This window comes from Solanum stenotomum, unplaced genomic scaffold (assembly GCF_019186545.1).
Source record: "Solanum stenotomum isolate F172 unplaced genomic scaffold, ASM1918654v1 scaffold26934, whole genome shotgun sequence".
Lineage (NCBI taxonomy): Eukaryota > Viridiplantae > Streptophyta > Magnoliopsida > Solanales > Solanaceae > Solanum > Solanum stenotomum.
The window spans coordinates 8,374-25,087 of NW_026029252.1; the positions used below are offsets into that span (position 1 = coordinate 8,374).

General features: G+C 31.5%; 1 protein-coding gene across 1 annotated transcript; it reads right to left on the bottom strand.

Moving 5' to 3' along the window:
• Positions 1-12,841: 12,841 nt before the first annotated feature.
• Positions 12,842-14,920, bottom strand: LOC125851552 (protein C2-DOMAIN ABA-RELATED 4-like). The gene is made up of 3 exons (XM_049531324.1): positions 14,617-14,920; positions 13,687-13,782; positions 12,842-13,249 (listed from the first exon to the last, which is right to left on the bottom strand). Exons 1-3 carry the CDS (start codon positions 14,773-14,775, stop codon positions 12,959-12,961), a joined length of 546 nt encoding a protein of 181 aa, XP_049387281.1. The 5' UTR covers positions 14,776-14,920; the 3' UTR covers positions 12,842-12,958.
• Positions 14,921-16,714: the final 1,794 nt, after the last annotated feature.

Consider the following 16,714-nt stretch of genomic DNA (forward strand, 5'->3'; position numbering starts at 1 on the left):
CACTTATGTTGTAATGTTTTGAAGAACTTCCATAGGAATACTGAAGATTTGAAGAAGCTATTTTTTACAATGGCAAAGGCTTATACAATACAACAATTTGAGGCGATTATGCAAAGAATAGACCAGATAGATCCAAGAATAAGAGATTATTTATATGATATCAGGTATAACAAGTGGTCAAGGGCGTATTCAAAATGTAAGCGAACATGGACCATGACTTCAAACGTAGCCAAATCTTTGGATAATGTTAACAGGATAGCAAGGAGGTTGCCAGTGATTTCACTTCTTGAATTTATGAGGGTAACAGTTCAAAGATGGATTCATAAGCACAATGAGGAGGCTGCAAAAACTAGATCAGAGTTTACAAAAAAATATGATCTTGTGCTCCAGAAAAGTATTGCTTTTGTAACGACTCGGAAAATGATAGAGTGAAACTAGAGCCTCACATGTGAGTTTGGAGTCAAGAACTTAATGAAATGATTATATTTGAATTTGACCCAAAAGTTCTTAAAAATGTGCTTCGGAAGTTACCGGAAACTTGTTTAGCTGTATATTAAAAGATCCGTTTCGTTTTTCGAAAATTCGACTTCATATTCTTGTTTAGGGGGTCAAATTGAGTGGGAAATGGGTCTAACCCAAATTTTAGAGCAACCGTATCAAAATCCGAAATTTCCAAGTGAAGCCTTTTTCGAGGGTCTACTTTGGAGGGTCATATCTCCTAGCACACAAATTATTTGGGTGGCCAATAATATATCCATGGAAAGCCCTTTGAGTTAGCTACCTAACTCACTTCGTTTCACCTCATTCGGAGTTCGGACGAAGAAGTTATGCCCATTTTCGTAAAATCTGTCCGGCAGAAAAAGGCAAATTCCAGTAGCTGATTTTACTGTTCATTTACTGTTCACCCGCCTGAAATTTTTTCTAAGTGTTGGACCATTTTTTTCAAAGGACTTATATTATTTCCTATATACCATTAGTTCATTCCCATCCCTAAAAACATTTCCCTCTCTACAATCCTCCATTTAAGAAGAAGAAGAAGTGGGAGCTAGGGCTTTGGATTCAAGGCTTTCTTCATCAAATTTCGTGGGAGATCATAGCAAAGGTATGGTGGTCTTGATCCTTGTCTAATTTTCCATTCAAGGAGCCAAATCCAAAGTTATTTCAAAGTATGAAAAATCTAGGTTTTCACTCAATCTCATGGGTTCTTCCACCAAATGGTTTTAAAAGGTTTCTAATGGCACTTTATGGTTATATTGTTGTTGTATTGACGATTTAAGATGAAAATACTCCATGAACCCATGATTTCTCTCTATTCCTAGTTTATGCCTTTATGAAGTGGGTTGCTAGATAATGAATGTATATGAATCAAACTTGTTTAAAGGTCTTTAGATTGTTGAAGTATGTCATTACCCATGCTTATTTTATGGTGTATTGTTGGTGTATTGGTATGTGAGGCTTATGGCCTTAAAGGCATAGTATGAGAAATTGGAGTGTTATCATGACATTATACGAATGAGAATTCAATGAAGATAATGTGATCATGTTATGAATGTAAAGGTGTTGTTGTAGGTTGTTCACTGGTTTGGTTGCATAATTACTACCCTATTTTCCATGCTCTTTGATTCCATTACATGCCTTCAAGGTGTTTGACAAAATGTCCAACTATGGAGAATTGATGAATCGATGCTTTAAAGTTTGAGTTATGAGATGTATGGAAATCCAGAGATGTGTTGATGACACTCATGAATGTTGATGATATAATATGAAGGATTCTTCAATATAAAGTATACCTTGAATTGGTAGGGCTTATGCATCATTTTCTTGTATAAATGATTATATTGTTGATTGTTGAATCCTTGGATCGGTAGGCTTATGGCACCCTTCCACACATGCTTATAATGAACCTTGGATCGGTAGGCTAATGGCACCCTTCCATTAATGATAAGTAATGAACCTTGGATTCGGTAGGCCTATGGCACCTTTCCATAAAGGTTAATGATGAGACTTGAATCGGTAGGCCCATGGCACCCTTTCAAGAGGAGTTAATGAGCTTTCCTAAATGTACCTTGAATCGGTAGGCTTATGGCACCCTTTCATGTGTTAAATAATGTACCTTGAATCGGTAGGCTTATGGCACCCTTTCATGTGTGATGATGTCAAAGTAATGAACTATTCTATGGGAATGTAGGCTAAGCACCGAGCGGATTTGGTTAGATGGAAACTCCCCCGACAGTTAGGCATGAGTTTCAATGATCGTCTACCTTATCCCATAAACTATGTGCCCGCATAGGAAGCTAGTGGATCCATTAAGCTATATATACCGGTCTTCCTTAGGCAAGTAGACCACCTCTTTTCGGTGTGGGGACTCATGACACCGGATTCCATGACAAGCTCTCATGGTCTATGTCGGTTAAACGCTTACTTCCCATCATGTGAGATTTCATTATGGTTTCTTGACAGGTTCTACAAAGTGTAGGTAGTAGTATGGGATGCTACCTATACATTGCACGAGTAGGCTTGGAGAGGGTCATAGTGAGTTTCTCTAAATCCTAATGACTGTGACATGAATGTACCCTAAATGAGGTTATTAAAGAATGTTGGCTCTTAAATGCTTAATATGTTATGCATGTTATACTTGGGTTATATTACGAGTTATTTTCCCTTGTCATGTCTTAATTAATGATATACCTCTTATGTATGAATATTGTGCAAAGGTGAAAGAAAGGAATGATAAGTTACTTTAAGTGACCTAAATGTGGTGCCTTAGTATGGATGGTGGTATGGGACGTCATCCATACATTGCACGAGGTATAGCATAAGGGTTTCTTGAGGTGAAGGTCCAAGGTAAAGGTTTTCATGTTGATATTGTTTAAAGGTGATATTATGACTTACTTGATGTTATGCTTGTCTTGTATGTCTTTTATGCTATTGTTCATGATATTTCAAAAAGGTGGCATAATGCATGGTTTCTAACTAAAATGTCCCTTTTTAAGCATGTTTTGCATGGTCATCATACTTAGTACATTTTGTGTACTAACCCATATTCTTCATATTTTTACTATAAGTGTAGGTTCCGGCAAGTGATCCCTCCTAGCTAGTTTGAAGTGTTGGATTGCTTTCCTCCAAGACTTGGTATGTCCTCATGGATTCAAGGACAAGACTTTTAAGTTCTTTTGTTCATGTAATAGACTTCTTTTGATTGTAAAGGGCCGTGTCCCTACTTATATTTTGCGACTGTGTCTAAGATGGTCATGTGAGACTTAGACTTTCGCTGTGTGTTTTTTTAAAGTTGTTTTAATAAGTTTAAATGTGTGGATGTAAATAAGTTTTTTTTTATTTATTCCGCACTATTTTCATTATTGAATGCAATGAATGACTATGTGGCTTGTATAAGACCCCTTCGAGGTCGAGTACGCCTTGTTACGACTTGGGGGTGCTCCCGGGTCGTGACAGCTTTGTCTAGCAGTATGAGGGTATGATTTTCCCTTTATTCTTTATTATTTAAATGTATTCATGTATTAAATTAATATGATTATTGAATTAATTTTGTATAAATTGCCAATTAGAATAAACAGTACCTTTTTTGTGACTTGTTTTTTTGTAACAATATTTTAATGATCAATAATTTTGTGTGTTAGGTAATACCATCAACAGTTGATATGCATATTGTTGTTGATGGACCAAAGCGGTACATAATAAATTTAAACACTAAGATGTGTAGTTGCAGAAGATTTCAAAATGATGAGATACCGTGCGGGCATGGAATAACAGTTCTTAGATACAGAAGACTGCATGAAACAGATTATTGCTCTCCTTTTTATAGCCTGAAGAATTTTCAAGATACATATGACATCCCTGTTGAACCTCTCCCATGCGAGAGTACATGAGATATACCAAGTTATGTTTCAGAGCCTAAATTGATGCCGCCTGGTCCAAAGAGAGCAGCAGGAAGACCACAACTTGAACGCTGGAAAGGGTTTGCTGATGTAAAATTCAAAAGGTCTAAAGTTACTTGTAGTAGATGTCGTCAAGTTGGCCACAACAGGACGACATGTTCAAATTATCCTGTGCAAAAAAATTGATTATTTTTTTTGTCTTTTAGACTCATTTTTTGTTTTGATATGAAACATAATTGGTTTGAAATGGATTATAACTAAGTGTTTAATATACTGTTCATTTTTTATACGCGATGCATTCATTAATTATACAAATTGCATACTGTTGAAAATAAAATTTATTTCAATTTAATATATAAGATAGTGTTAATATTAGTGATAATTATACAAGGTAATTATGGAATGCATTTGGTATCCTGAGTAATTAATGTAGTTTATCATGAATATTAATCTGGTTTCCAACTTGTGTCCTACAATAAATGAAATTAAAACAATTTTTATACCAATCTTATTCAAGTGTCATTCAAATACTAACTTCAGTTTATGTCAAATCTTTATACGAATTCATACATACAATATTCCAACAATCAAAACACAGGAACTTGTTTAGAAATACCGTAATGAAAGAAACATAGGAGTTTGTCGCTAGGTATTTGACCAAATAGGATCGTCCAGTTCCTATAGAACCTATCACTAAAATACCCCTAGAGGGGGATAAGGCTAAGCGGAGCGAAAAGGGTTTTCCAGGAGATGGGAAATGAAAACTATTTTCCCCACACGAAGTTTGTGAATAAGTGATTGTCTGATAATGAGTAAGGAATATCCGTCTTTTTGCTAAACAGGATGGATTGAACTCATAATTCATTAGATGCTTTTTATGAATGTCAACTAAGTATCGTAAGTAAATTGCTCAAAGTCAGATGCATACATGTATTAATCAGATTTCATACACATTCCATCCAAAAATATGTTTAGAATATAAAACTGGCATCTCGAAAAATGGTATATTCAATGTGAAATATATAGCCCAAATAGTGAATCCAACTGGTATGAAGTCTGTGTATAACTGGTATCCCGATAAATGGTAATTCTTTTGTAGATGATATCTGACTGGAATTAAACATAATTGGTTTGAAATGCATTATAACTAAGTGTTTAATATACTGTTCATTTTTTATACGCGATGCATTCTTTAATCATACAAATTGCATACTGTTGGAAATAAAATTTATTTCAATTTAATATATAAGATAGTGTTAATATTAGTGATAATTATACAAGGTAATTATGGAATGCATTTGATATCCTAAGTAATTAATTAGTTTATCATGAATATTAATTTGGTTTCCAACTTGTGTCCTACTATAAATGAAATTAAAACAATTTTTATACCAATCTTATTCAGGTGTCACTCAAATACTAACTTCAGTTTATATCAAATCTTTGTACGAATTCATACATACAATATTCCAACAATCAAAACATTAAAGTCAGATGCATACATGTATTAATCAGATTTCATACACATTCCATCCAAAAATATGTTTAGAATATAAAACTGACATCCCAGAAAATGGTATATTCAATGTGTAATATATACCCCAAATAGTGAATCCAACTGGTATGAAGTCTGTATATAACTGGCATCCCGATAAATGGTAATTCTTTCGTAGATGATATCTGACTGGAATTAAACATATGATATTATATATCATCAAATACTTTAAACACAAAAAATTGTCCAAAAGTTAAAAAAAATAAAATGTTGTTCTAAAAAAGTAGAAGGTGCAATAGACTATATCTAATTTCTTGTCTGTTGTCTTGGTGTAGGATAGTTGGTGGTATCCGGAACATGTTCTTTTGCTATGCGAGGTCCACCAAATTTGCTAGCAACCGTACCAGTAACTTCACTCTCACTGATCGCACTATCCTCATTCTTTGTTTTTCCATAATGCCAAAGGATTGTGGCATACCTTTGACGATGGTACTTTGCATCGATATCAATAGAACGCATATCAAAAACATCATTACTGATGTATTCAACAAATAGACATGTGTACAAACCACAAACACTGAAAAAATGAAAAAAATAAGAAAGAAAAAAAATTTAAGAAATAAATTAATTTAACTCTTTTCTAATGAAATCAGTAAAGTATAGAAATACGTACTTTGAAATATCTTCTTGTTGAGGGGCATGCATCATATGCTTGATATCAAGTGGGTCAGATTGAGACTTGTGTACATATTTAGGGAGTTTATTTGCATACAAATCAAGCCTTTTACCATAAAATTCAGTGCTCGTCAAAAATAGTGGTATCATTGTTGCAAGTTTACCAACTGCTTCACTTTCTTGGTGTGAACAGATCCTCCCTTCATCGAGTCGTATACGAATCTGAAAAAAATCAGTAAGAAGTCCACATTTAAGACTAGTTATCGCAGCAAATTCCTTGATTCAAAACGTAATTCTGTACCGTTTATTTTCACAACAAACATGTCGTCTCTGACATTTTCAGATTCAAGAATCATCAAATGTCGCAATAGTTGACATTGAATCTTTATGTGGTGTATGTCATAAAATACACCAAAAGGTGTTTGTTCGAGAAATTGTTGAAACCTCTCTTGCCCGAGGAAATCCAATAGATCAGCAAAAACATTCATGTTTGTACATGAAGACCAGTGTGTGTATATCTTCCTTGCCTATAAAATAAAATTGTTTATACTAAATTAAAACACACTTCATACAAATGTTATTCAAGTTTCATTCCATCAGTAACTATAGTTTTAAATTGTTTATAATTAAATTATATCATATAAATCAAAAATAAATCAAAATCATATAAACATTGATAAAAAATAATATAAAATTATGTGGATACAAATATTATTCATGTTTCATACACATGCATATACATAAATTTTAGTACTGCCTTATGCAATATTTATAAAAAAATTCACATCAAATTTATTCAAACATCATACCAGCTTCATTTGCACTGTTGCATTCATCAATCTATTTTCATAAATTTATCGAAATACGCTAACAATAATTTAACAATTTTAATACATTAATGGATAAATTGAATAATAAACCTTCTTAATAGGAAAAATCCCAATTTCATATTAATAGTATTCTAAATTTATACAAAACAGAGTAATTAAATAATTCATACCATATAAAAAATTAATAGACCATCCCACCAATGTTAACACACAATTCCCATACCAATATTGTATCAAAGTACATACAAAATCCAACAATAAAACATTAACCTCATATTCATACACATTTTATTCATATTTCGAACTATTTTCACACATACAAATGTTTTGAAAAAACAATAAGCATAATGTGATATAAAAAATCACTATTTTGGCTAATGTGGAAATAAATTAAATAAAGTACTTACCCTAACAACTTTTTTGTGTTTTTTGGATGTTGGTACTTCTGATTCCTTCCTTTTTGTTGTACTTCTTGTTGATGGTTTTGAAGATTGAGCAACTTCTACATTTGTTGTTTTTTTCCTTTTTTTCTTTTTTGTTTCACTAACAAAATCAGAATCAGATTCTGAAGGGGTTTCACCAATTTTCCCCTTCCTCTTCTTCCCCTTTTGATTTGTCGAAATCGGCCTTTTCTTTGCTTCATTTTTTTTCTCTTTTTTATCTTTCAACCGAGATGAACCACACGCCGCCGGAATTTCAGCCCTTTTAGGCGGGGGGGTTTGAGTTAATATATTGAAAGTTGGAACATGATCTTCATGAATATAAGTTCCTTCAACAGATCTGGCACTCTTTTGAGGAGTTTCAGTGTGTTTCTTAGACATGCTGATGATGAGAAACGTAACGAGAGTGACGATTGTGGTTGTGAGAAGGATTGGATGGACGGTTGTGAATGTGATGATGGAGTGGTGAGGAAGATGGGAGTGAAAATTGTGAATATGGGGGTAGTGGGGTGGTGGCGTGTAATTGTGAATATGGGGGTAGTGGGGTGGTGGCGTGTAAACTGATAGGCTTGGGTGGGCGGGAATTGTGATTGGTGTATGAGGTAATTGGAGTGTAACGGTAAAAAAGGAAGTCTAATCAATGTAAATTCCTAAATTCGTGTAACTGATAATTTCAATTTTAAAAAAGGAACTGAAATTATATTAGCTAGCTATTAATAATTAATAATATAAAAATATAAAGAGATTAATCATTTTTAAATAAACCTGTAATTAATTTTTAAATAAAGTCAAATTTAAGTAATATGTTATAACCCGTAAATAAACTATTATAAGTAAGAATTTTTTAAGAATGTGTTTAAAACTTGTAATATTGTCCCTTAAATGTGTATATGGTGTGATTTTTCCTGTACGTAACCGGATTGGTTTGGGTTTTTCAAATATCAAACCAAATCATTTGTGTAAAATTTTTAAATTTATAAACCAAACCAAACTAATAAAATTTGGATTTTTTTGGGTTTTTCAACCTCGGGTTGGTTCGAGTTTTTCAAATACCAAACCAAACCATTGTGTCGAATTTTTAAATTTATAAATCAAACCAAAATAATAAACCTCGGATTTTTTTTCAGATTTTTGGACTTTTTCGGTAAATTTTGCATACAAACATATAATTAACTTGTGCTCCAAAATATTTCTTTAGTCCAACCAAAATACAATTATCTAAGGCGTTTCTTAAAAAAATAACACAATATGAGATGAGTACTGAGGACACAAAAATATTCAATAAAAATAATAATGAAATTATCATATAAAATAAATATTACAAAGTCATAATGAAAATGATCATAATTTAAAAGTACTAAATTATGCTAAAATTATAAGTTTAATAAGTATTAATTACATTACTAAATATTTAAGGAAAATTAAAATTAGAATATGTATTTTAATTGTCTAAACCAATGTAAAACTAAAGAACAAATATTCAATATCATTGTCATTCTTAGTGTTGAATTGATTTTCTTTTTGCATTAGTATTAATTTGATTTTGATTTAAGTTTTATTATAATTATCAACATCTATGAATTATAATCTTTATTGGATCATTCCAAATTCTAAGTTTTAAACTTGAAATAATATATTAAAAGATAAAAACTATGAAATAGTATAAGAAATATTTTAAAATTATATCAAAGTAAATATTTTTATGTATAAAATAAAATTTTAAAATTACATATTTAATGTCGGGTTGGTTTTGTCTCGGGTTGATTTTTTTAGTTAAAACCAAATCAACCCAAATACAGTCGGGTTTTTTTCGGTTTGACTCGATTTTCGGTTCGATTTTGTACACCCCTACAGTTAAGTATACAAAAATTGACATGAAAAAATTGCTCACTAAATAATAACAAGCAAATATATTTACGTTTTTTAATATAAAATTTAATATATTTGTGGGTGTGATATTGTATCAAGAGATTGAGAGAGAGGGAGAATCGTTGATTTTGTTTTTAGAATACTCCCTCAGTTTCATTTTATATGAATTAGTTTTGACTCGATATGGAGTTTAAGAAAGAAATGAAGATTTTTTAAATTTATGGTCTAAAATAAGTGATAGATATTTGTGTGACTATAGATCATATTATTAAGGGTAAAATTAATATTTTGAAGTTAAATTATTAATTAATATAAAAATGTGTCATTCTTTTTAGAATTGACTAAAAAGAAAAGTAAGTCATATATATAAACTGGAACAAGAGAAACTAGTTAATATGAATCTCTACCTTGATTTCGAATATTTGCAGGTATGGAGATGCCTGCAGAAGTAGAGAGACCTGAAGTAGAAACCGTTTGGATTGACTTAAAAAAAAAAGTAGTTTTCAAGTTAAAAAATAAAAAGTCAAACTGAAATGACTTTTAAGTAAAAAAAAAAGTAGGGAGAGACTTACTTTTGACTTTTAACTTATTTTAAGTCAATTTTAAACTTATTTTTAAGTTATTTTTAACCTTGTCAAACACTTCCTAATTAATTTTAAGTCATTTTTTAAACTTATTTTAAGTTACTTTTATATTTGTCAAACACTTTTAGAAGTCAAAAAATGAAGGGTTGACCAACTTTTAAGTCAATCCAAACACCTCGTAGACTGTTATCATAAGTAGGGGCGGAGCCACCTTGTACGAAGGGGGTTCACCGAATCCCCTTCGATGGAAAATTATATGTATATATAGTAGATGTCGAATCCTCTTTGGCTACTTCATGTGTTTGTTTCTACAGATTTTGAACCCCTTATTGAAAATTCTGGCTCCGCCTCTGATCATAAGCATTGCCAACCGTCCGTATAAGCGATTTGAGATTGTTGAAAGAGATGAGATTTGCATTATACATGTCTTTCTATATTCTATTCCACACATATATGATAGTATGCTTTCAAATACTTTAACTTGAGGGAAAGACCAATTTCCAGATTTTTCAATAGCCGTGAATTTCTTATACATTATTGTTCAAGAAGAGACAACTTCACGTTGTCATCTTTTGATTTACCATAATTTTTTTTGGAGTTAATATCTCAAAAGATTACTCAACTTAGAGAATTTATCTGGTAAAGTCATTGAACTTTGTTTTGTTTCACTAAAATCATTGAACTTATATTTTTGTATCAATAAAATCACTGAATTTATGTTTATGTATCAATAAAATCACTGTACTAAATTTATCATTAATTAAATATATAAAATTAATTTTATTGATTTACATGCAATTAGACTCAAACATTCACAATTATATCCATTGACCCAATTAAATAAGCCCAACACTTCTTCATCTTCCTGCAATCTCCATGCATGTGCATTTTGAGTGTGGTTTTAGTTATTGCTGAAGAAGTCCCAATTGCAGAAATTTTTGCATGGTTAAGCTGGCAATATAGACGACCCGTTTCGAAGTGACACGGACAATAACAAAAACATGTTGCATAACCCACTATCATCATAGACAAATTGANGAACTTTGTTTTGTTTCACTAAAATCACTAAACTTATGTTTTTGTATCAATAAAATCACTGAACTTATATTTATGTATCAATAAAATCACTGTACTAAATTTATCATTAATAAAATATATAAAATTAATTTTATTGATTTACATGCAATTGGACTCAAACATTCACAATTCTATCCATTGACCCAATTGAAAAAGCCCAACACTTCTTCATCTTCCTGCAATCTCCATGCATGTGCATTTTGATTGTGGTTTTAGTTATTGCTGAAGAAGTCCCAATTGCAGAAATTTTTGCATGGTTAAGCTGGCAATATAGACGACCCGTTTCGAAGTGACACGGACAATGAAAACATGTTGCATAACCCACTATCATCATAGACAAATTGACAATTATCTATACTAAAAATTCAAGAACCATCAATTTATATTTCAAGATTTTAGGTTTTATTACTGAAAAATCTATAATCTTCAGTAAAATCTGAAGCTGAATAAAATATGGATGTGAATTTATGTGTAACAGTAGAGGGGAAATCTGTGTGGAAGTGGAAAAAAATCGTGTAGATAATATGGAAGAGGAATAACGGGACAAATTAGAATTTGGTTTTGGCTATTGTTGAAGAAGTGTGGGTTTTTAATTGGGTTAATGGGTAGAATTATGAGAGAGTTTGAATATAATTACATGTGGATCAACAAAAATAATTTTATATATTTATAAATGAATAATAATTTTAGTTGAATGGTTTTATTGATACAAAAGCATAACTTCAGTGATTTTACTAATATAAAACAAAGTTCAATGACTTTACTAAATAAATTCTCAAAGTTGAGTGATCTTTTGAGATAATAACTCTTTTTTTTGTTATTATTAATTTGGTATAAGTAGTTCTGTTATATTATTATGGTCATATATAATATAGTTCGCTTTTCGCGGTTATTATCAAGTCTTACTTCCACACTAGCCTCATGTGCTACGTCACTAAACTTTCACTCTAAATATTATGTTTGATTTTGCTCAACCTAAACTCTTTACACTCTAGGTTCTATCTCCACACCTCCAGATTAACTCTTCCATGAATCTGGACAACTAGAATTTTGTCATCTATGAATAATATACACCATGCTACTTCATCGTGGATGTGTCATGTCAATTCATTCAAACACCTTAGTGGCTAAGAGTTGATCCTTGTACAACCATATCACAACTGAAAAGTGCTCAAGTCTCCATTCGCTCTCCTTAGTCGGATCTTGGCTCTATCATACATGTCCTTGACCACCCTAGTGTACGCCACAAATACATCTCTAGCCTCCAAGCATCTCTATAAACCTTCTTCGGGATTGTTGTATGCTTTTCTAGGTTGATGATGAAACACCATGTGTAAATGCTTCTTCATCTCCCTATACTGCTCTAGGAATCTTCTTACAATGTGAATGACTTTAATAGTTGAGCATTTCAGCATGAATCTAAACTGGTTCTCAGAAATAGACTCACCGCTTCTCACCCTCATCAACATCACCCTTTGCCAAACTTTTAAAGTGTGGCATAACATCTTGATGCCCATATAATTCCTGCAATTCTGGATGTTGCCCTTATTCTTTTACAACATGATCATTGTACTCCTCCATTCTTCGGGCACTTTTGCCTTCTTTGAAACAACATGTAACAATAATCCAATCAACCACTCCATACCTGCATTGTCCGCGTTTTTAAATAGCAGTACCCCTAACCTCAACATTGATATTCCTACCATACCCAAAATCTCGACGTCTCCCATAGTACTCCAAATATCCCAATACAATATATATCCCCTCTTCGTTCAAGAGTTTACGAAAGCATGCACACACATGAATTTTTTTTTTAAAAGTATGCAATTTTCTGTAGAAAAGGGTATCATCATTATTACATAGTATATAACATAAGTAATTCCATTGAATAACATGACTAAAAAGATAAACTTTCAAACCCCATATCCACTAAGCTACAAACCTTGTGCACATACAAGTGCAGAGTGAAAAGGTCTTCATCAAACTTGATCTATATTATATATATCAAACTTCAATTTCAAATCCCACAAACCATTAAATTATAGGAACAGAAAAAACAGGTTCCAAGCAAAGTAAACATCCTGATTAATTTCTACCCAATCTTACTACCAGGAAGGTCAATCCATTGAAGCTGTAGTTCAACTTCTCCACATTCAACATTTCTCAACCTTAGAATCATATCTTGCACAACTTTACCATCATCCCAAATAACTCGACTCTCTTCAGCAAGACAGTTTGTCCTGCAAGGCAGTACTCTTGTAATTACAGTGCCAGATGGTAGCCCATGTAAGTTCATCTTCAGTGCCTCTACAAATGATTTGATGTCAAACTCTGCATCTCCCATTTTGTCATCCATGCTGAATGTGTCGTGATCGTATACAGTCTGTCAATAGAGATATTAATAAGCAAACTATATGTCGATAAAAGTAGGGATAAAGCACAAGTATCCTCTAGACTATGATTGAAATTTCAAAAACACATCTTAATTAAACTAAGGTCCAATTACCTCCCCTGAACTCATTTCTTTTATAATTTTATACACCTTTTGGCTTACATGGCACACTTCGTGACTCCAGGCGTGTGAGAGATGTTTGGAGGCCACATAGGCTAAAAAGGTGTACATAATTACAAAAGAAATGAGTTCATGGGGTAATAGTACATTAATTTAGTTAAAGTGTGTCTCTGCGATTTCGGTCATAGTCTAAGGGGTTGCTTGTATCTTATCCCATAAAAGTATTCAAATGTGTAAAATCTGAGAAAGTCCCTCATGAATATTCTACCACAACGGACATTCGATACAATTGATGAATGAAAAATTACCAGTTTAACAGGAAGACTGGGATCAGAAACAGAGAGGGTCAAATCTTCATTCCATTCAGGATTAATATCCTTCTTTATAACTCGTGTCTTCAGTTTCTGCATTTAAGTCAAAACTTAGCGTCATTTGGTGGAGTGTATTAGAAAAAAAAAATTGTATATTGTTAATATCTTGTTTGATACAATCAATGTATAACTAATGATTTCTTTATAGAAATTATATAATAATGCATATTATTTTAACAAAATTGTATATTGTATATTGTTAGAAATTATATAATAATGCATATTATTTTAAATAGGGAAAAGGCATAAGTATCTCGTACACTATGATCGAAATTCCAACGACACACCTTAATTAAACTAAAGTTCTATTACCCCTGAACTAATTTGTTTTGTAATTTTATACACCTTTTGGATTACGTGGTACACTCCGTGACTCCACATAGTTGAGGCGCGTTGGAGATGTTTGTATGCCACGTAAGCTAAAAAGGTATACAAATTACAGAAAAATGGGTTCAGAGGTAATAGGATCTTAGTTTAGTTAAAGTATGTCTCTAAGATATCGATCACAGTCTAGGGGTACTTGTGCCTTATCCCTTTTAAATACATCAAACTAAATACTACATAAGAAATACTATCAGCTAGTGTAACTAATGTAATCATAACTAATACACCATATTCAACACTATTCTTATATATCCTACCAAAAATAACCCTTAGTTCAATAATAATGATTTTAGATCCTTGATTGTCAAAGCTTTAGAACATCAATTGAACCCGAATTACACATTAAGGAGATAGTCTTATCAAATATATAATAACGACAAACATAATTTTGTAGCTAAACAACAAAAATTTCATGCTAATCTCATTTAGTTGCAAATTAGCGATGGATTATAAGAAAATTCAATTAGTTATAAAGAGTTGTACCTGTTTTTTACCCATCTTGACAACACAATAAGGATCACTTGTACGTACATCACGAACAGCAAGGTTAACTCCTTTCTTTATTTTGATCCTCAAAAGACCCAAAAGATTGTCCATCAATGATTTTGTTGCACTTCCTCCTCCTCCTGGTGATGACTCCATTTTTTTCTTTTTTTTTATCCCCTCCTTTATATTATATTATATACTAAACAAAAATAATACCTATGTATATATATATAATACTTCAATAATGTTATGGACGTACAAAACTTATTATTGGTTCTCTTGGTCCAACGTTTTCCACGAACACCCCTCCAACCAACTCAAACTCGATCACTTTCGAATCTAACAAGGAAAATAAATAAATGGAGTTATTCTAAAAGAATTAATAAAAAATCAAAAGCATCTATTACGTACCCTACTGAAATTTCTATTGAAAAATGTTCAGTGTTTATCTCCATAGATATTTTGATTAAATCGGTGAGAGAAGAAGCATAGGAATGTTTTTGTACAGACCAACAAAAAATTGTGATGAAAATAAAACCTTTATTTCTAATAGTGGTAAAAATGTGTGATCATCTCATTAAAAGTTTAGGCGGTTAAAGATAACACATTTTTATCTATTTAATTATTTTCTCAATATATTACACGCATCGAAATCTCCTTGAATTTAAAGTGAAACTATACTCTATTAGCAGTACTTTTGAATACATTAAAAGAAAAACATGTTTTCATTTAATTATTTGTCATGTTTTCTCAATTTTTTCACTTAATTAAGACTACTAATTAAAACATTAAAGATAAACCGGAAAAATATACGTTTGCATAACGTTCTTAACAAAAAAGTTAAATTAAATTTGTTGAAACGATTATTTAAAGACATATTGTACAACAAACAAAAACGTACAGAAATCAAACGTTACACATTTGTTCTTTGGGGCCCCAATGATAAGAATTTATACCCACTATTTTTACTTTTATTATTTTTTTGTTAAAAAAAAAAATAGTGACTAGTGATGTAATGAGGATGAGCTTAGCACCAATGACCAAGCATATGGAACAAAGAATCTAATCTATTTTGGATAGATATTTTAGTACCATCAAAACCAATCACAATGACTCAAAACCTCTTATCCTTATTTTATTAATTAAAGCTTACTCATGCATCTAAATGTAATAACCCTTGAAATATTTATGTGTTGGTTTTTTATTTTTTGGGGGTGGGGGGTTGTAAAACAAGTATATATCGTCAATGTTAAAAATTACTATGTTATATGTAATCGCATGCTAATTCAAATTGTAATCGATGTCAATGCTACTCGTTTAAAAAAAATGTATAATTGGATGCTAGGGTGGATATAGTCTTCTGATTATGGATTTGGTAGAGTCCAGTAATTTTGATATAGACCTTGTATTTGTATTAAAAAATATTTAATTTGTATGAGAATTTATCAAGTATCTAATGACTTGAACTCACATACTCAAAATTTCTAACTCTGACTCTAATTGGATTGTTGATTAACATTTCAACGAACTTTGCAAAATGCTTCTCACTAAGGCAAAATTAAAGATGATAAAAGAAATAAAAATTGCAATGTTTGATTGAAACTCCCAAAAAAAATAGTTGAAAAACTTACGTTGATTAGGCCAAGGGTGCTCTGATTTTGGAATAGGAAAGAAAGAAAGAAAGAGAAGGGTGTTAGGATGAATATTTATTTATTAATTGTTGTTATTTGAGGGAAGAGAAACAAGAGGAAATAGGCTATTCAAAAGGAAATTTCAAAGAAATAAAAGCTTGAGTTTGTTGGCAATGCATGGTTGGTGCCTAATATATTTAATTTCATGCATGCAAGTGCTTAATTCTTGTCCACTAGGCAAACGGATTAACCGATAGTTCGATAAGACATGGTCTTTCTATCCATATTTTTCTCTATGTATGTTTGGAGAAGTTAGACAATTAATCTTCTAACATTATTGAGAAAAAAAGAATTTAAGTTATATATATTTAAATATATATCAATAATAATATTGCACGATGTGTAGTTTGATCGATTTCTAGTTATCAACTCTTACATAGTTTAAGTGTTTGTATATATTGTTT